Raw genomic sequence first — 20,656 nt, 5'->3', positions numbered from 1 at the left:
TTCCAAGACACTATCAGTGAAGACAGCAAAAACCTTACATTTGAATCCCAGTGCCACACTTACACATTTCACCCTACACAGTCAGCCCCCTGTTCTCAGTCTGCTCTGCTCACCTCATGAGTCCAGCTGCCTTGTGAGGAGGAGACTTCTCCACCTGCTTCCCTCTCTGTTTCATGTCCGACAGTCGCTGCCGCATGTTGATGGTCATCTCTGAGCTCAGACGCCAGATGAAGATGCAGCTGAAAAAGAAAAGTGAGGCTGGGATCAAGTCTCAGTTCAGTTCATTGATACTAATTCCCACTGCAGAGACAGAGCCCTTCTTCTGTCTGTGGCAGACACACATGCAGAAACAGCTTCACAGAAACTCAATCCCATCACCAAGCCTTGTGATGAAGGAGTTAAACCTGCCTGTCAAAGACTCCCTGTGAGCGAGAGCAACTGCGGAGATATTTACACAGACTCATCTCTGATCCTATACCTTTTTTGACTATCTGACCAGCTGCTGAAGGAAATGCTGTAACAAGTCCCTCTGTGGTCAGCAGGATAAGTGGAGCCTACAGATGTGTCTTGAATAAGAGTGGCTACACTCAAGTCTCTGATTGCCACTACCCCCAAAGGCAAGGCCTTCCTAATGCCCACCACCCTATGGAGTCTCTGTGCTGTAATAACAGTTAAGCTCATGTAGAAGTACTTTTTGCAGTCAGGGTGCCTCTAATATTTTACTTGGGACTCCCTAAAGAATTTACTTGAACAGAATTTACCCACTCATTAGCTCAGTGTAATAGCACCAATCACAGAGCATAGTGCTAATAACACCAAGGCCGTGGGTTCAATTCCTGTATGGGCCATTCACTTCAGAGCTGGATTTGATGACCCTTGTGGGCTCCTTCCAATTCAGAATGTTCTGTGAAATAGTCTGTGAAATTTGACTGAATTTGGTCAATGGATTCAAAGGCATTCGAGAGAAGGAAACCAACAGTGTGGTCTTGTTTCATTAATTTCTTCAGAAATTCAGCTTAAAGAATATATTACTCATCACATTAAAGAATACTGTATCTTATCTTCAGCTACTAGAAAGTAAAATGACCAGCACTGTCTTTGAAATTTAACCTCAGTGCTAACTAATTCTTTTCATCTCAGTCATCTTTCCTGTCTAGCTGGATATACCCACACTGATATACAAACAGAAATGGTGCTTTGGCTATCACTTATAAAATTTTGCACCCTAGTTTGGAATCCAAAGAGGATTTAATTCAGTTCTTCAACACCCATCACTGCCAGTATACTCATGGGTACTCCAATACACAGAAGATTTTTCAGTGACTGACATTTCCCTCTTTCTTGATAGCATGTAAATATTAATTTGCTTTGCCATCTTGAACAATGACCATGAACTTTGTTCTCCCTGACCTGAGGCAAATGTCAAAAGTGCCAGGATCCTAAATACCTCATTTTTTTCTCTCTTTCATGAGGAAACGATTTAAAAGGTTTTAATTTCCATATCACACAAAAAAAAGCTCATAAAACCCTCTTTGTGGTCTGTGGAGATTTTAAGGTAAAACTAAAAACTCCCTTCTTGTCCCCAGTGCCATGCTCAGAAGCATCACTCCCAGCTACTAAAATCCCATACAGACACTTCCCATTGCCTGTGAACACACTCTCATCCTCCCACTGGAGCTTTTCAACTGGGAGAAGGGAGTGAGGCACTGTGTCTGGGAACTATGGCAACCCAGGGCAGCCAGCTGTTTCCCCTCAAGGAGCAGCTCTCTCCAAGTAACAGCAACCATAATCTGCTGCTAAAAAACACACTGAAATGGAGGAAACAAAATTCTGAAAGCAAATCTGGCTTGTTCATTTATCCCACCCCCACAGTTATCAAACCTAGAGACAAGCAGCAAACAACCCAAACCTGTGAACCAAACAGCATGCAACACAAACTCTGCAGAAGCACCCACCTACCCCTTTTGCTGGGGTTGGGGAGGGGATTTGTTTATGTTTTTTCTTACCTTGCATTACTTTCCTCACATGAATCTCACAGTCTTTGTGCCCTTTCTCATCCCTGTTTTTCTTTCTATTTTCAGCTCTATTCTTTGCACATGCTGCTGTGTGTGAACAGACTATGTTCCCTTGTTCTCCTTTGAAAAAGATGCTTTTTCATCTCCTTATTCATCTCCAATCTTCTTCAGGAATCCTTTCCTCACTTCTCACCCACCTCCTGCATACCCTTAGTGAAGAAAATTATCCTTTTGCTCATGTAAATGTCAACAAAAGAATGTTGCACTAAATCACAAGGATCACTGGGAACTTCAAACCTTCCATTTGTCAGAATTTCACAAATAATTTTGTCAGAAGATCACAACAAAAGGAATCTCTCTCCTGCAACTTTTGTCCCTAATCTACTTAAACATGTGAAAGATAAAAAAAGAGGAAAACTAAATTATTTATTTATTACTGAAAGACAGAAACAACCAACTGATGAGATTTAAGGCGATACATTGTATGTTCTGTAACAACTCACACTCTAAAACCCTCTTTCCAATTCAATTGTGTTTTATTAATTAAAATAATTAAAAAAAAAAAAAAAAAAATAATCTGGATTGCTCTGAACTTGCAATAGCACTCCAGGAGCCATCTTTCTTAAAGGAAAAAATTTATTCAGTTCAGCTGATTTAAGCATTTACTGATTCCCGAAATAGTGGCTCCACTCACCTGTACAATCATCACACTAGGCATACATTCTCCTTTTTCCCTTGAGCTAAGTCTGGTGACTACTTCAGCTTTTAGTGAACAGATTTTGCTCACTAAATGTGCAGAAAACTCATCTCAGGCGAGTACTGATGTAGTGACTTGAATCAGCTGAATTTAGTGACCTGAGGGGTCAGCTGCACTACTGCTGTCTCAAGGGAGACAGAAGAAGACCATATGGATAAGACCAAAAGCTAAGGACAGGCCTGTCCCTTTTGCTGCTAAATAGACTCTTTCACCTGGTGAAACCTCACCAACAGCATGAAAAAGTTCTGGCACTACTAGCAAAAATAGCACAAGATACCTTATATTACAGCCCTGAAGGCTGGTCAGGAAACAGGTCACATCTCTGCCTCCTTTCCAGCACAGAACAGTATTTACTCTAAAGAAAAGGGAAATACCTCACGTGGGTCTCATTCTACAGAATGCTAATATAAGCTCTATGAGCTTTACCAACAGCATGCATTTAGGATTTGAAAAGCTCTGAGATTTATTTGGAATTCATAAACCATCCCTTTAAAAAAAATCTACCTTTCCTAAGGACACGTTACATCCAGTATGAGATGACATGAGTCAGTATCACAAACAAGTAAAGCCTCTTACCTGTCACCAGAAACAGAGATCAGATGTTTGCAGTCATTACTGAATTTCATCCCAGTCACAATCTCTGCAAGAAATAAAGCAAAACAAACCCAGTGTTCCCTGAAATATTAAAATGGACAGAAGAGATCACTAGCCAAATAGCCTGTCTGCACTCAGTAATTCACACTTCACAGATCAATATGCCCCAATTACCATAACCATTTAAGCAAGAATCTAGGCTTGACATGGAAAGGGCAAAATATACATGGGGTGAATGAACATGGGATTCTCTTTTTGCTTATAATAGAATAGCTCCTGCATGGTAGAAGCTGAGGGTATATCATAAAGAAACTTAATACAGACTGAAAAAAACACAGACTACTTTATAGACTATTAGAAAACCTGTAAATAAATACATGGCTTGACAGGTGGGTACGTGTGTGTGTGTGTACTTGCGTGCAAAATGCAAAAATTAAACTTGCAATAAAATAAGCTACTGCAACTTCATCCAACTACAATTTATTAAAAAATACCAATTAGGTAAACTTTGGTGGGAAGGAATCTTCAGAAAATTTTGACTAGTATCAGACCCTACCATATAGTCATCATCAGAAAAAAATTAATTTCCAGAAGTTGATAAGCCTTACCTGAGTGTCCATACATGGTTGCAACACACTCGCCAGAATAGAAATCAAAAATGGAGAGGTTCTTGTCAGAACAACTGGTTGCAATGTAAAGACCAGAAGGATCTGTTTGCACCTGGTTTAGGAGACCAGAGGAATGCAAAGACTTGGTGAGAAATTACCTTCAAACTACATAAAAATAGTTCAGATTACCCAAGATAGTCAGAATAATTCAAGTAGTCTGCACAGGAGTCTAACTGAGTACCAACCCATCCAGTATCCCAGGACAAATCTCCAACCTAGACTTTTAAGACTACCTTCAACCTAATCAGACACTGAAGGCACTTAAATTAAATGCCTTCATAACTGGGAAGGCATTTCCACCAATGGACAGATTTCTACCTCTCTCCTACTTCCTATTAACCACTGGGGTCTTACTTTCTTCTATGTTAAGATCAAAACAAAACAATAAGAAACCCCCACCTCTAAACAGACACACCCCATAAAAAAAGGAAAAAAAAAATCAGAGCTGACAGACTTAAGTGAAATATTAAAGGATTCAGGCCTTCAGGAGTGAAAGCAAAAAAGAACTCAACTCTGCCAAGAAACTGTCTTTGGTAATGATGCTGTCACATATCCAGCATTTGCAACTCCCATTTTACAGCTATTTTGTTCGTTGTTTGTTTTTTCATATGCACCTATTTGTTGTTTTATCTTGGATGAAATATAAAATTCCCAGCAAATGCTTCACCAAGGTCTAAAGCAGCACTACACAGCAAATACAGTAACTGTCACCAAATGTCCTGCTGTGTCCTTTAATGAATTTTAAGGAACTGAGAAAGTAACATGTGTTTTTCAAGGGAGACATGGTATTTAAATAATGGCAATTCTTTTGGTTTGTTATATTTATTTTGTTGATGTTTGCTTCCACTGTCACTGTTTGGGTTCTACTCATTTAACTGCAATGTGTATGATCTCAAAATAACATGCCAAGAAAGTTTAAATTCCAGAGACAACCATAATCCCTTGGTTACATAATTGTCTTAAAAATGAGCAAAGCAACAGTAAAAGTAATTGAGATTTCCCATTTGAGATACACATAAAAAAAAAGGATATTAAGAACAAAAAATCCATCTTTCAGAACATTTCATGGTTTTATGTCCGAGAAAAATCTAACCAAGCACCTAAGCTTATCAGCAATTTAAAGTGTAGCATCAATTTTTCGTCTTCATTACTCTGGCTTATAAAAAATTTGTAGGAATTGTAATTGGCAAAGAGAAAGAACTTATCTTTCTCTGTAAAACAGAAGAGCTGACACTGAACAAAATGGTTTGTTTCCCCCTCCCTCTTTACCCAGTTATTTACACTCATCAATAGTTTCAGCTAGAAGGGAACTTCAAGTATTATCTCTTCCTGCCTGACCAATTCAGAGTTGACCAAATTAAAGCTTGTTATTAAGTGCATTGATCAAATACATTTTTAGCGCTCTCAGGGTTGGAGTATTGACCACCTCTCCAGGACTCCTGTTCCAGTGTTTGCCCAAACTCTCAATAAAGAAATGCTTCCTAATTTCCCCATTGCAGCTTTGAACCATTCCCATATATCCTGTCACTGGACCCCAGGGAGAAGCACTCAGCACCTCCCCCTCTGTCCCCTCCTCAGGAAGCTGTAAGAGAGCAATGCAGTCACACTTCCACCTCTTCCTCTCCAAACTAGATATGCCCGAACTCCTCCGCTGCTCCTCATAGGACATTCCTTCCAGTCCCTAATAATAATACTGCTGACCTGTGCAGCAGAAGGAAATTATCAATGGAAAAATAAACACAATGAAGAAGCTTGTCTGGCAACTTAACTTGAGAGATATTTTGATTTTGTCAACTGGCTTTCCCCCTTTATAGACAAGAATGCAGTTCTTCCACTCAACTGTGAATCTTGAACAGGGTTTACCAGGGTAAGCCCTGGATAGAGGCAAAAGCAGGTGTGCTACCCTGGCCCAAGGCCTGGATGAACTCAGCAGATAGGAAACTTGAACAGACTCTCTCTAAACAGAACCAGGCTTGTCCAGAACTCCAAGACCCAGGCTTTTCAGGTCCAACGCTATTTAATTTTATCAGCTCAAAGAATTTCCCTTGTATTTGCCCTCTGAAATCCACTTCACAAATACTGATCAACAGGCATTTCCACTTTAAAAATCCTAACAAAACCAGCCAAGAAAGCCAGAATGAGCTCTCTAGAGTAGAAATTAAAGGATTAAATTAAATGGATTAAATCATCTCCTGACAGATATTGGTGCAGTTCTACTTGTTTTTACAGCATGGTCCTGTGACTTACTTCAAAAACAGGACAGAGAGAAAAAACATTGATCAGCTTCAGCATTTATTGACTCATTTCCTGTTTCAGCCTGATGAAACCCAAATACATTACAGCCCTTAAGGATGAAAGTAGGAGGAAGTAGCAACAGGGTAAAGGACAGAGTATGGAGTAAGCAAGCAAAAAAAAGAAAAAATACTGCCTTCAGATTTGTATTTAATTTTCTTGCTCCTGAGCTGCACTCAGAAAAGATGAAAATTTTGTAGACGGAAGGAAAAGAAAACCTCTTACTTTGATAAGGGTGCCATCTTCACCTTGGGATCCCTTGTAAAGCTTCTTCTGCTTCCCACTGCTTATGTTGAAAACCCTGAGGAGAAGACATAAGATAACATGGCTCATTGTGCCCAGGTATTACTCTGAGGCTGTTGTCACCAGGATCCTTTTCCCTCCCTGTTCCTAATTCCATGCAAAATACAGGAAACAGGGCCAAGCTACAGGAAGTGGAGAAATCATCTCCCTGAAGTATTATCACCAGTCAGTTAAATGGTTCAAGAGACAACCCCAAAAGTAATGCAGAGGTAGAATATCTGAATTAAAACTGAGGCTTTATTCTCAAGCCAATAAACAATCAGTCCTCACTGCTGTAAAAATACCTGGGGTCCTTCATACACAGGATTAAGAGAGCAAGACACTTTATGTTAGAATACAAAACCAAATTACATCCAGTAGTGATATTTTGACCAAAACTCTTAACATCTCACACGGCTACAATAGGAGGAGACACACAACTACAGAGAGACTCCTTTGCTTTCAAGCAGACAGATTGGAGAAATGGATAAAAATGGAGAAGGGAATGGACTCCACCTGTTCAATGATAGTCACATCTACTTCAGGTTTAGGTTCTCACCGTCCCAGGTATTGCACAGGACCACACAGCTTTTCACTAAGTACCTTCAAAACCAAAAATCATCACAGTGTAGTTCTAGCCCCACAGTTCAATGATGTCCCAAGGAAGGTACATTTGTTCCTCTAGTAGAAAGCCTTTGCTTTGCAGAGCAGCCCAGTGAGAAGCCAAGAGTCCCATGGGAATGCACATATTCACAGCTTTTTATCAGTGAGGAGAAAGGCAGAGTTCAACCTCACAGTGCCTCAGATCTGTCTGAAAACGCTGTATCAAAGAACTTAGAGGAATAATGATGGAGATGGGGCTGCCTCACTTATGACTGCAAAAATATTTTCAAGATGAGAAGAAAACCTAACCTGATGTTACGATCCTGGCATCCAATAGCTGCGTATTTCCAGCTGGGGTCAACATCCATGTCATAAAGTGTGGTCTTCCTAACAATGTGATGTGTTCGAGTAAACTGGACCCCTTCTCCTGTCTAAACATATGGGTAACAGCTGTGTCAAAATCAAGTTGTTAATCCATTATTAAAAGCAAGTAAATACAGACGAGTCTTCTCACAGAGCCAGCACAAAACAATCCTTCCGAGGGAGCTGCTGGGAGCAGATGGGACTGGAAGCACAAGGAACATTTCCCTCCAGCCCATACTCTTTCACCAGTTTTCACAATAGCTCTGGCAGTGAAAGAAAAGCAGATATCCTAACAGTTCTCTATTTCACATCTTGCTGTGAGAGGTCAGGCTGGGAGTAGCTGCATGCTTCACAGAACTAGTTGTCTGAATGTAATCTCTTCTATCGAGTCAGTGGGAGGCACTAAGGCTGAAATAGCAACAAGCTCATACAGAAACTCTGATATCATTCTTTGAAGTAACTCCTTTGTGGAGAGATTACAAATTAGAAGTGTACAAAAAGCTGTGATAAGGTTACCTTCTGCGCAGTGCGGAAATAGATGCTCTTGTCTGCCCCACAGCTTATCATTCGCACTTTCCCGTCGTTGGCTGGAATTAAAAGGCAGGAGACAAAAGATAAACACATATACAAGGTGGAGTATTTCACCATAATATTTAATTGATACCACTGCTCATTTATTCCAGTCCTGATTGGCTAAGACTGACTCCACCCTAAGCAGCAAAACAGAAGCCCCCTTCTCAGGGACAGCATTTGTCTTTCATGCTGAGAGAGCATGATGCCTTAACACAGAGGCTTTTCAGGACAGATTAGGATGTAATTCTGTCCTCTTCCTCACCAGTATGCTCATATCTCTGCGTACCACAGTACTCTGTGGCAACATGGCACATTCACTCTCAGCAGAAGCTGAAAAGAGGCAATAGGCACTTTTCAGAGCTTAGAGTTGAACACAGCACATGTTTTTTGCTGCCCTTTCTTACTGCAGGGTTAGGCTTCCCTTCTTCCCTTAGGACTCTTCTGTAACCAAGCAGCTCCTTCAACAAAGCAACACCTGATAAAACTCCAAGTAATGACAGTGCATCCAACATCACACAGGTCCTTGAACTGCACCCACTTAGAGCATGCCAGCACTTGGCTCAAAGACCAGCACAAATGCCTTGGCTGACAGACCTTGAGCCCATATCCCTCATCCCCTGGGAGTTCAGCTGGCTGCATTCCAGGCCAGTTCACTGATAAGACAGATCAGTCAGAGAAACTTTTGCAGGCCTTGGAGCTCCTCCAGAAAAAAAAAACTTGAAAAAGCCACACAGTTGCTTTGGGGAGCCCCTGCTATGAAGCTTCAGTGAGTCCATTTATTCAGGAGCAGTTTTCAAGCTGAGGTTCTCATCCTTGATCCCCAACTGAGCTACACTGCAGCAGCATTGCAGCCACATCTGTCCTGGACACATGCCCCACTGATCTGAATCCTAACCCAACCCATGGACTCACCTTCCTGATCTGAACTCCTTCTTGCCTTGCTAGCATGGACTTGCCTGGCAGGCACTGAAGTGGAGCTGACCCTGACCACTCCAGACTGATCAAGACCTTGAATTGCTTGAATCCATAAGTGATAGTGACCTGTCACTATGGATTTGTCTGGTGACATGGACTACTGGCTGTATCTAGACTTGATCTGATGCTGTCATGTCCTATGGTACTTTCCCACGGCCAGTGGAAAAGGCCACTAGCTTTGCCAGCCTTCCTGTCACCTCTGGCTAATGGCTTTCCCTGACAGAGCAGCCAGCTCTTGCTGTTCCCAACTGGTGTCTGCTCATCAGTAGCAACTGAGTGCTAGGGATAAAACGTGCTCCAGTACCAGGAATGCAAAGCCTTACAGTGGTTTACAATCACAAATTTACTGTACCCAAAACTTTTTTTTTTGTGTATTTTGAGATTTTTTTGGACAATGACTGCTCAGAGTTCTCCTAAATTAGTTCTCTCTGAAATTAGTTAGAGTGAGAATATAGTTTTCCAAAGAAATGCTGAGGACTTCAATCAGAAGAGGTTTTCTTAGGAGGGAGGAAGGAGAGGAAATGAAAGCAAAACCAGAAAAGAAGGCAAGTATCACCTTCTGTCAAGACTGCAGCTGAAAAAGATGATAAAATAAACCCCAGCTGCACCTTCAAATTGACCTAGTCCAGTATTTAAGTAGATAAAATTACAGCCACAAGGGGACAACAGCAGTGCTCAAATCCAGCTTTGGAGAGAGGCCATGATTTGCTACCTGCAAATTTCACTGCGGTGATGGAAGAAGAATGTTCATCCAGCGTTTGCTGCAGGCTATAGTCCTTCCCAGCATCCAAGACATGAATCAATCTATCCCGACTGGCTGAGGCTAACAGCTTTAAACCTGTCAGAAAGTGAAAAAGACTAAGATCTTTAAAGACTGTAAGATTTTTAAAACCGCTTCCCAAGTCTTCTTATAGACAAAACATTATACTGTAGCTAACTGATGGACAGATGTACTGTCTGTACTGTAGCACAGATGGACACAAACACACCTGAATTTCACATTATAATAATAAACAGAACAAGTTTCAATCTCAACATACTATATTCCAATAAAAAGTAAGAGAAAAAAGATTTTTTCAAAGCCCGGCTCTACTGTCCCAACACTAGAAGCTTGCTCTGGAATCCAGGAGTAGTTCAGCATGACAATTCTAACATACCATAGTTGGACATTCTGACTTGCTCAACATTATGTTCATAGGGAAAGGGGAAGCAGCTCAATTGTATTTACCTGTGTCAGGTTTGGAGTATTCCAGACATAGGATCTCAGAGTCATGGGCTTCCACCTTCAGCATTTCCTTCAGAGACTGCAACTCATATATTCTAGGACATAACATGGCTCATTTCAGTATGTTTAATAACAAGACCTGGTTATTTTCTCATGCCTGACCAGTCTGCAAACTGCATAAGAAACTTTATGGGATTACCTGAGAGTGCCTATCCTGTCCCCCGAGGCCAGGTGCTCCCCGCTGGGACTCACACAGACAGTGCGTATCCCCACCTTGGTATCCAGCACTTGTGCATCAGCTTTGTCTGCACTTCCCGCTGAGTTGTAATCAGTGTCCAGAAGTACCTGAGTGTTGTCATCTACATAGATGATTTTCATCAAGTCCTGGGGACACAATACACCCAGAAATATTTACTAGTTACAAAATATTAAAGCAAAGCATCTGCCTTAGAAACTGAACTCCTGGCCAACATAAACATTTTATTGACAACAATGCTGTAATTGGCAGGACCTTTTAGTTAGGGGCAAGCACTAAGCCCCTTCAGACTGCAGAATGAAAGTTTCACAGCTGTGTCTCACAATCACTCCTTTCAAAAGATTCAAGCTAGAAACTGTCAGCATCTCCTGCATTACTGACAAGCTCTGGGATTAGTGATTACAACATATATGGGCACACAGCAGGGAATATGAAAGACTTTTAGGGATCTTCTAAGTTAGATGTCTGAATACGGACAGAAGAAGTAAGAATTTTTTCCACCTGATTCCTGAGGTCAGGGCTGCTGTGTCCAGAAGTCTTCTAATTCAGATAAGCAGAGAAGCAAACGTCCCTATGTAATCACTGCTCTGTATGATTAGCCTCCCTCTTATATAGATGAAGTGAGTGCAAACTTTTTCATTGAATTTCCCAAACCTCTGCTTCATTTAATGCACCTTTTCCAAACAAATCTTAAGTGGTTACACATCACAGAGATGCAGAAAAAGAGAACCAGCTGTCCTGAAACATATGGCCCTTATCAAAGAGACTAAGCTTGATAAATCTTTAGGTGGTTTATGAAAACAGCAATAGTCCCCAGGACCATTTCAGACAACCTGTCCTTCCACACAGTACTCCTTTCATGTTTCTTCAGGTTTGCACATTTAATCAGATTTGTGCTCAGTTTACAGAAACCTGTGTTGACTTGGAGATACGAAGAAGTTTGGGTCTTAACTTAGGAATCTGTGAGTGAAGAAGAGCAACCCCAAGGACAAGGAGGTGATCCAAACCTAGGATCTTACATTGCTGAGGATGTTGCGGTGCAGGGCTGTGCCATGGATGTTGGAGCTTTCAGTGTTCCACAGACGAATGGTGTTGTCAGAGGAGCAGGTGATGAAAGAACCAGGGGGGAGGCAGGGCTGATTGTTGTCCTTCACCTCTGGATACATCTAAAGGCAAGTAAAATCAACCCTTAAATAATATTGCCTGGCACCTGGCACCCTAGACACCAATAGCAAGTTTCAAAACAAAATGAGACAAAAGGGGTGTCCTCTGTTTTCTAAAGGCGAAAGCCATACAGTTCTGACAAAAACCTATTTGCAGACCAGAGCCTCATAAAGACTTCAAACAAATGCTCACTGAGCTTCCCTCATTACAGAAAACCTCCTTAAGAAGCATGCAACAAACCAGTATCCATTTTTTAACAGTTCAAAGATAGCACCTCAAATCCCAAACAGTGACCATGCAATAACCACCTTGCACTGCTGTTTGCAACTTCCATCTACTACTCTTAGTTTATAATTCAGAAGGAAGGGTGAAATGCAATTAATAAATAATAACAGAGTTCTCAACCTCCTTCCACTTTTTTCCACTTCCCCCTCTCCTGACCACTATTAGACATATGCCAACATATTAGCAAATCCATTGTTTCCTATACTTCCTTTCCTTCCCTCTGTCCCTCTGAGGGAAAGCCAACTAGACAGACTGCAAGATGACAGACACTTGAGAGGCTATTTCCACACATTCAGGTGAATATGTTAAGATGGACCAGAGTTCAGATTGTATCACTTGTTTCATGTTTTTGACTTGGAAGCACTTGATCACCACAGATCTCAAATAATTTTTTGGAGGTCAGCAATAAAGTCTTGTCTGTTTTCTAAAAGGATGCTCTGTATTCATCTCTGTTCAATTCTGCTCTTCTCCTACTTCTCACCTTTTAATGGTGGGATTTTTTTTCCCAGTAGCACTACACATTCAGTCAGCCATTGCAGTGCAGCCAAAGAACTGTTCCCAAGCCCAGTAGCAAACACAATAACCACAGGTGAAAATCTGAGTCAATTCTTTCCCTTCTACAGTAAGCATTTGCATTCAAATTAGGCAGCTCATCTGATGGCTTTCTCAGCTGCAACTCACAATCCAACACCTGTGTTTGCAGACAGCATACCTCAATGTTCCACACACAGGAAGAGTGATACAAAGCAGAGTACACCTTGCCCACTTTCTTCGGATCTTTGACATCCCACACATACAGGCTGTGGTCATTGTACACACAGGAAAGCCACTGGTTGGTGGGGTCAAAGGTCAAGGCAATTGTATCTGGATACTTCGCATCAGCCACACCAGAGAAAAGACGGCTGCACAAAGACAGAACAACAGCCTGGTTAACTTGTGCTCTCTAGGAGTGCGGGCAATGCCCAAACAGGAGAACTCAGATTCTCCATGGGGTGCTGTTGAGATGAACAACATACTGTGGCATCTATAAGCAGAGAGAGTAGTTGGCCAGGAAGACCTGTGTCTTGAACAACCAGAGTCCCAAAAGCCTCCAAGTCCCATGGCAAAAGTCTTTCTCCTTGCCATCCAACTGTAGTGCAGTCATACAGGACAAGCCTGCAACAGCTCAGAGAGAGCTGGAGCAGGCTGCCAATTTTAATCCATAAAAAGAGCATGCTCCAGATGGCAAAAGTCTGAGGAACAGTTCTAACCCCCACAAGCCTCCCTTGCTCCCTTCCACCCTTCTCCACAGTACCTGGCCTCAGTCACACTTGCGATGTCGGTTCCCAGGAAGTGTGGCTTCGGCAGAGTAGTGACAAAATGAAGGTTCAGAGGGTTAAAAATCCTCACAGTGCCGTCAGCACAGCCACAGAAGATGTAGTCATGATTCACAGAGATGCAGTTTGCCACAGTGGTCTGAGGAGGACACAGCACATGAGACAGCAAATGAGAAATGTGCTCTCACATCAAAGGTCATCAGACACATGACAGGGAGAACAGCGAATTGACAGACAAAGGAGTCATGGTCAGAAGATCTGTAGTGAAGTCGAGCCCTGGGAGTAATGAAAAGCCTAAAAATCCATTTTTCCTTTCTTAAGAACTTTCCAGCCAAGGTCCACTGCAGATCCCAAGCAGTTAGAAAAAAAGCCCAGTTTCTCTGCCACCCACTATGATGGGAGGCCAGCAGAGCTACACATTTGCTCCAGATGAGTCCTACTCTGAACACTGCTTTTATTTCTATGACATTCAAGGACACTGGCAGGCAAGCAGCACCTCACCATGTACTAGCACACCAACACATTACCTGTCAGGAGGGGATAAGAGACAGAACAAAATGGATTTTCCTTCCCTCCCTTTGGGATCTGTACAAGTGGCAGAAAATGGTACAAAATGGAGTGTGGTGAAAAGGGGATGAGTTCAATGCAAAAGTTTTTTCAACTTACTGTGAAGCTGTCTGTATTCTGAGCGAGAGTGAAAGGCAGATTTTAGAGAGGAGGGGAAAGGAAAGGAAAGAAAAGAAGAGGCATTTCACTTGAGTGAAAGCATGGACAGACCTTTTCCCTTGATTTTAATACACTGTATCCTTTTAGATGGGCATGTTACATTCAATTGAAAGGAAAACAAGCATGAGCAAAGTTTTAGCTATGGGCCAGCCTGGTGGTTTAGAATAGCCAAATCAACTAACACTTTGGGGACCTGCATTTGAGATGTATAAGCCAAGTAAGACACTGCAGAGTGGATAGAAACCAGAATCCTTCTAAAGCTCCTACTTGCCCCAGCCAAGCCAGGAGGGACCTTACAGGAGTTGCCATAAGGACATTGCTTTGCCAGTAGAGCAGTCACTGTAATGCTGAGGCATGAGAATGAGAGAGCCTCAATGATCAATAAAATACCTTTGCCAAGAAATAGCACTATTTTTCCCAGCCTTCCAGAGTACATTGCAGGGTTGCAGAGGCACAATTATTTTCATTGCTGGTGGTCAGCTTGTACCTCTGAGTGCCCTTCTTATTTGTTGTTCCTGCTCTGCTTGAGCAGAATAGGAGGATGTAAAACTCACCCTCAGCTCCACCCATTTGTCTAGCAGCCTTTTTTCATTGAATTCACAGAGCAGGCCTGAGGATGTGATACAGAAAGTGCTGTCAGCTTTTTTGCCCCTTCCACAAGCCACATCCGCAAAGAAGTTGTTCCTCAGTTCTCCAAGCAATCCGGAGCGACCCAGCAAGGGGACTGTGGCATTGACCTAAAAACAGAAAACAGTTTGCTACAAATACATGAAGGCACTTCAGGCAGACAGTGATTTTTCAGAACATCAATCCCTGAGTGCTAAAGTGATTCGAAGAAGGAACTGTCAACAGTCTAATAAGGAGTGGTTTTACTTGGTGTTCATGTTACAATTGTTCATGACCACAAAGAAAAATCACCATAGGTGGATTCTGCCTCCCAGAGAACAACAGAACAGCTGAAAATTTAAACACTTTAGTTGATGCTTCAAAATTACACTCACAACCTTTGAGGTGTTCATACTAATGTCAAATAGCTCTTCCTACCTCTCTCCTCCAAGGAGTTAAACGACTGCAACTCTTTTCTAGTTTATTTGTCCTTCAGTATATGTGACTACTAAACTACAAGCATGCTGCTATGCAATTCCAGGAGCCATGCCCTTACCTCAGTGCAGGATAAGACAAGCTTTTGGTGTTATCAGCCCATGAGACTTAAGAGCCAGGGGTGAAGGCTATTTTTGCATCCCAGAAAAATAAAGAAGTTCCCACTTCCCACACAGCTCACTGGGGAAAAATCCACCCTGCTCTAAGATAGACATGCCTGTTTACAGGTTGATGCACTTTCTCTCACCTTGGAGGTTTTGCTGTCATCCAGGTACCAGAATTTGATATGTCGATTTCCAGCAGTGACAAAGTAACTGCAGTCCTCCGAGAATGACACTGCTGTCACTTTACTTGAGACTTTGTTGGCTGCCACTACGATGTTTTTCTGGAAACATAATTGTTTAGATTGGTTAATTTCTTTGCTCAGAAGCAACAGAAACTAATTTCAATTACAGGCACATATCCAGTACAAGCAGTGCAGCAGGGAAAATATGAGATCCAAACTATTTTCCATTCACCTCTCTATACAACCTCCCCAGCATTAGCTGGGAACATTGATTTGGCAGACAATATAATTCACATTTATATTCAATTCTTGTTCCACATTAACTATGATCAAGAACAAATCAGCAGGCACTAGTGCCTGCAGGAACTTGGTGTCTGAGCCATGACAAACATGTTGGTTTCACAATCACCAGGAGCTCAGAGCAAACCCATTTCCTTTCCTAAACAGCAAATGCAGATGTAAGCCAGCACAGGGAAGAACTCCCCCAACCCCCAGGCAGCAATGAGGGCATTGAACTCAAGATGGGGAACAGGTTTTTTTCACGGATAAAACTGTACGGGTTCTTCCATAAATTCTTCTCTCTCTTTAAACACATCATACTTTATCAAAAGACTAAAAATACAGATAGACCATCCCTGTACCGGAAGAGAAAAAGAAAAATCTGTTATATCTCAAATGTACACCTCAAAATGTCAGAGTTTGAGAAAAGAGGAAGTAGACACAGGGACAGAAAACAGGAAAACAGGATAGGTTGCGGACTGCAACAACTGCTCAAGCAGATTGGTCAGATAGCAGGAGAAGCTCCCTGTTCACAGGGTCATGGCTCAGTTTTCCTCCCCCTTCTTTTCCCCAGTTAGAAGTGAGAATAAAAAAGTTTTCTGCTTTGTCTGTTGTGGGTTTGCAAGCATGCAGCACATGGCTGACAACAGTGCACCCTTTTCATTCTTGCTTTGTTTCCTTTACCCTTCCTTTCAGGGATTCAGCTGCTCCCACTCTTGCAGACACAATGCCCTCAGCACACAAACCATGTCACTCCCAGGGCCCCATTGGACTGTGTGCTGGCAGAACTGAAGAAACCAGCACCAGGGGAGTCTAGCCTGCTGCATCATCACCATGTAGGATCCCCCCACCCCAGAATGAAGGAAAGGCAAGTGGGATAGCAATTATCATAACTTCTTTCAAGACGGTGCTGAGAGAAAAGCTTAGGACCCTTGCATACCCCAACATCTGGATCATTGCTGTGGACCTTCTTTAAGGAAGCAAGGGAATCCTACAGACAACATGCATTTTCTTTTCCATCACAGTCAAATTACTAGATCTACCAGTCAGGAAAAACAGGGAAATCAAAGCAGCAGCACAGAGGATAGACAGCTTGTGGTTAAAGGTGCAGGAAAATGCTTCAGAAGACCTGTATCCTCAGTCTTTATTGACTTTGGTCAGATAAAGTATCTCTAGTTTTGGCATTCAGTCTGAAAAGTAAAGGTCAGCTAGACCTCCCATCACAGTCTGGAGCATAAGCTTAAAGAGCGTGTTCTTCAGTTCTCACATCCACAGTTACACAGTGAACAGAAAAACCTGGATAAGCAAGGGAAAGCAAACCTACTTGTACTGTTTCACACAAGCCACACCACACATTGTGACCCTGTCCAAGTCACTATTTTCATTTGTATAACTAGAAATAACCCAAAGGCTGAGCATTCAATTTTCAACACAGACATACACATTTAGGTTCTCTTACTACACACACTTCAGCTATGTAAAAGAGTGGCAATATCAAACTTCAGCTCACACAGAAGACAACAGTGAGATCTTAAATTACAGCACAGGAAATGCAATGAAAAGAGTAACATACTAAATGAGTACGGACTTACAAGATGCAAAAGAAGAGAATGCTCTGGGGAAACCTTATAGTGGCCCTCCAGTATCTAAAGGAGGCTTACAGGAAACATGGGGAGGAACTCTTCATCAGGGAATGTAGTGATAGGACAATGGTAATGATAGATTTAGATTAGCTATTAGGAAGGAATTCTTTACTGTGAGGGCAGTGAGGCACTGGAGCAGCCTGCCCAGAAAAGCTGTGGATGCCCCATTCCCAGAAATGTTCAAGACCAGATTGGACAGGGCTGTGATGGGATTTCCACCTGGTCTAGTGGGAGGTATCTCTGCCCATGGCAGGGGAATGGGAACTAGGTAATCCTTAGGATCCCTTCCTTCCAACCCAAACCATTCTATGATTCTATGAGATTCAACAGACGTATTGATTTTTTCTTAAAGCGTATCTCTTTTAGAGAGGGTTACAGCACTTGAAGAAGCAGCAGAAGCATCTATTACAATACAAAAGACTCCTAGCCTACCAAAAAGAAATGTTTATTTTCTTATGTACAAACAACAAATGCTTAAATGTTTACTAGAGGATAAGACACAGGCTTTGTTTCTACCAAGTGTTGCCTCAATCCAGTGACAGTCAGAGTGACCCTCATCACCTCCCACCCATTATGAATTCCCTATGTTGCTCTTCTCACCCATCAATGCTGGAATCAGAGTATCACAAACTCTGATATAAAAAAATCAAAACAAGCCAAGAACATTCACTACACTACAAAAGAAGTCTCTGGCCAATGAGAGCTTCCTTCCTTAACCTCCTAAATTAGTTTTTAATAAGCCTCTAAAAAAGCACAATGGTTTGGCAAGGTTTCAAAGTCCAGTTTTTTCTGGCTGGACAGCAAAATGTCACACATCTCCAAGCATAAATAAAATCCCTTCATGGAAATTACTTAGACCTTCCCTAAGGGACCGTAGCTTTCTCTCTTGTCCAAATTTGTCTGTGCCTATGAATGTCAAAAACCAAACAATAACTACAGAATTTAAAAAATAACAGAAAGGACGGTGGAACTGAAATAGTTTGCAGTTAAGACTGGAAGCTCTTTTTGATTCAGCAACACCTTCTGGTTCACCGAACCTCCTAGAAAACTTACCTTCCATGACCACACGTTGACAATCATGTCATGCTGGTACCCCACTGAAACAATGTACTTGGAGCTGGGGGAGAAGGCCACACAGGCCACACCGTATTTGTGCTCCTGGAGCTCCGCCACCTGGGTTCGCTCAGCCACGTCCCATACACGAACTGCTGGCATGTGTCCGCTCTGGAAGGGACAAGAACAGACACAGAACAGGAGGTGGAACCCTGAAATCAGTTCTGACAGATCCAAACATGTAAATGCAGGAGCTTGGAAAAACATGCCTAGATGGTGCACTCACAATAGATTTAGCAGTTCCTTTGATTCTTTAAAGCCCAGGTTGAGACCAGCAACTTATGGAGTATATGCATTTAAACAGCTGTGCAAATTAATACCATCTCCCCCGCTTTAAACCTCCTCTCATGTTACTCACAAAATGCTAGTCCCTGTTCTGGCCAGGGACTAGAACAAGACTTTTGATGCACATCCCTGGTCTTTGTAATGCGAACTTACAGCCTGCTTGTGAAAAGGATTATAATAGATTGTTATCCCTAGACTCAGTGAACAAAAAGCCCTCACACCCTCTGCTCCTAACACAACATAGACATCTGAGATATCAAGCCAGGTCATGCCATACAAAAACATGACATGGCTGTTGTGGGAACTCTCACACACCATCTGAGGGACTAGCAGCATCATTTCTGTCACAAGGTAACACACAGATGCATTTTGCCTGAAAGAGTGCAGGCCGGGTAATACCAGAGAAAAAGACATGGCAGGAACAGAGCCTCTCATTTAATGTTTGCTCTCCAGAGAAACAGAAATGCCAATTCAGCACTTTCTGCCAGACAAATCTATTCTTTTGTTTAATTGTTTGTTATTAAGCCAAATTAAAACAAGGCGCAGAACTTGAGCTGAAATGCTGGCCAAAAAATGTGCTTGATGGGCAAATCTTACTCAAGTAACTGCTCATGATTTCACATTGAAGTCTGTCAAAACAGCAGCTTGTAAAATAACATATCCATGGCAACATAGCAGGATGGTACCTTTTTGATTGGTTTTAAGTTAGTCATTTGATTGTGTGGGAGAGACAAGTCTCATCACAAGTAAAAGCCAAAGCTTTAAAAGCTTAAAATTGTGCATGTTTTAATTGCCTTGTTCAAAAGCTCTGCTAAGCAACTGCTTGTGGCCTGGAAAAATGCCATGGTCAGATTTAACTGCAGCTGGTACAGTTCTCCCTCCTGCAACGCAGAGCTCAGGTCTCAAGGTGCCTTGCAAGATGGTACAATGAGCTGAATCAGCTGTTCTTCAAAACAACTGCTATACTTAAACACATACATACATATAAATATTTCCCAGTAACTTAGCATACACCCCAAGACCTTAACAAACTGCATTTACATTTCATCTTTTAAGAAATGTTCACCAAAAGGGAGCTCTGTGTGACCTCCATGGACAAGGACTCTACACCTCTATAGGGAGAAATAAAAAGTAATAATTAAAATATTTTAGGAAAAAAGTTTTCTTATGAATTTGACATAGGTATAGAACATTTAATATGTGTGGCAGCCAAGGACTAACCTCCATGTTCTCCTCCCTGAAAAGTCAGCCATACAGAAAACTAAAGTGTTATCAGGCAGAATCAGCATAATGCAGCTACAAGGGAGCTTGACAAAGTGAACTCAGAAAGCATTTCCCTGCGGGACAGGGCTTGAACTAAGACACTACTGCTGACACCAGCAGGGGACACTGCTACACTAAGCAATAATTCAAATGTCAGACACGTGGGAGGACACTAAAAAAAAGGAGTGGTTTTACAGTACGGCAAGAGGAGACATGTTTTGCAACAAAGAGGGGGGGAAAAACAACAAAAAAAACCAATGCAAAAACTCCACAACAAGAATAATAAATAATAAACCCCTACAAAGTTCAAGTATGCTATAAAACCTCATGTTCTCACTAAAAAACTAATGACAACATCTAATGACAGAAAATTTATGCTAACTTTCTCTGTGTTGTGGTAGTTCCATCCAAAAAACCCACTCTTGCTTCTACCCTTGGTCTGATCCATACAGGATCCAGGCCCAGGTTTGGAGCCACCTGGCGACATGACAGCTGCCATCACGGTGACCACAGTAGGGACCACTGGAGAGAGAGAACAGTCTCCACCTCGACAGATCCAACACAGGACAGTGACTGATGCACTTCTCCCTGT

General features: G+C 42.0%; 1 protein-coding gene across 6 annotated transcripts in view; it reads right to left on the bottom strand.

Annotated features, from left to right (window-relative positions):
* The window catches only part of MAPKBP1 (mitogen-activated protein kinase binding protein 1), a 99,757-nt gene that overhangs the window by 25,275 nt on the left and 53,826 nt on the right, over nt 1–20,656 (bottom strand). For all 6 annotated transcript variants that reach the window (XM_058839098.1, XM_058839139.1, XM_058839088.1 and 3 more), the window contains 15 exons: nt 18,457–18,627; nt 15,443–15,580; nt 14,649–14,831; nt 13,347–13,507; nt 12,765–12,954; nt 11,623–11,769; nt 10,547–10,731; nt 10,351–10,442; nt 9,835–9,960; nt 8,091–8,161; nt 7,521–7,642; nt 6,552–6,627; nt 3,975–4,086; nt 3,349–3,412; nt 114–239 (listed from right to left, as the gene is read on the bottom strand). In XM_058839098.1, the coding sequence (XP_058695081.1) occupies nt 114–239; nt 3,349–3,412; nt 3,975–4,086; nt 6,552–6,627; nt 7,521–7,642; nt 8,091–8,161; nt 9,835–9,960; nt 10,351–10,442; nt 10,547–10,731; nt 11,623–11,769; nt 12,765–12,954; nt 13,347–13,507; nt 14,649–14,831; nt 15,443–15,580; nt 18,457–18,627 (1,964 nt within the window). The remainder of the gene's footprint in view (nt 1–113; nt 240–3,348; nt 3,413–3,974; nt 4,087–6,551; nt 6,628–7,520; nt 7,643–8,090; nt 8,162–9,834; nt 9,961–10,350; nt 10,443–10,546; nt 10,732–11,622; nt 11,770–12,764; nt 12,955–13,346; nt 13,508–14,648; nt 14,832–15,442; nt 15,581–18,456; nt 18,628–20,656) is intronic.

The sequence above is a fragment of the Poecile atricapillus genome, chromosome 1 (genome assembly GCF_030490865.1).
Source record: "Poecile atricapillus isolate bPoeAtr1 chromosome 1, bPoeAtr1.hap1, whole genome shotgun sequence".
Lineage (NCBI taxonomy): Eukaryota > Metazoa > Chordata > Aves > Passeriformes > Paridae > Poecile > Poecile atricapillus.
This window is presented reverse-complemented; position numbering and strand designations above follow the sequence as displayed.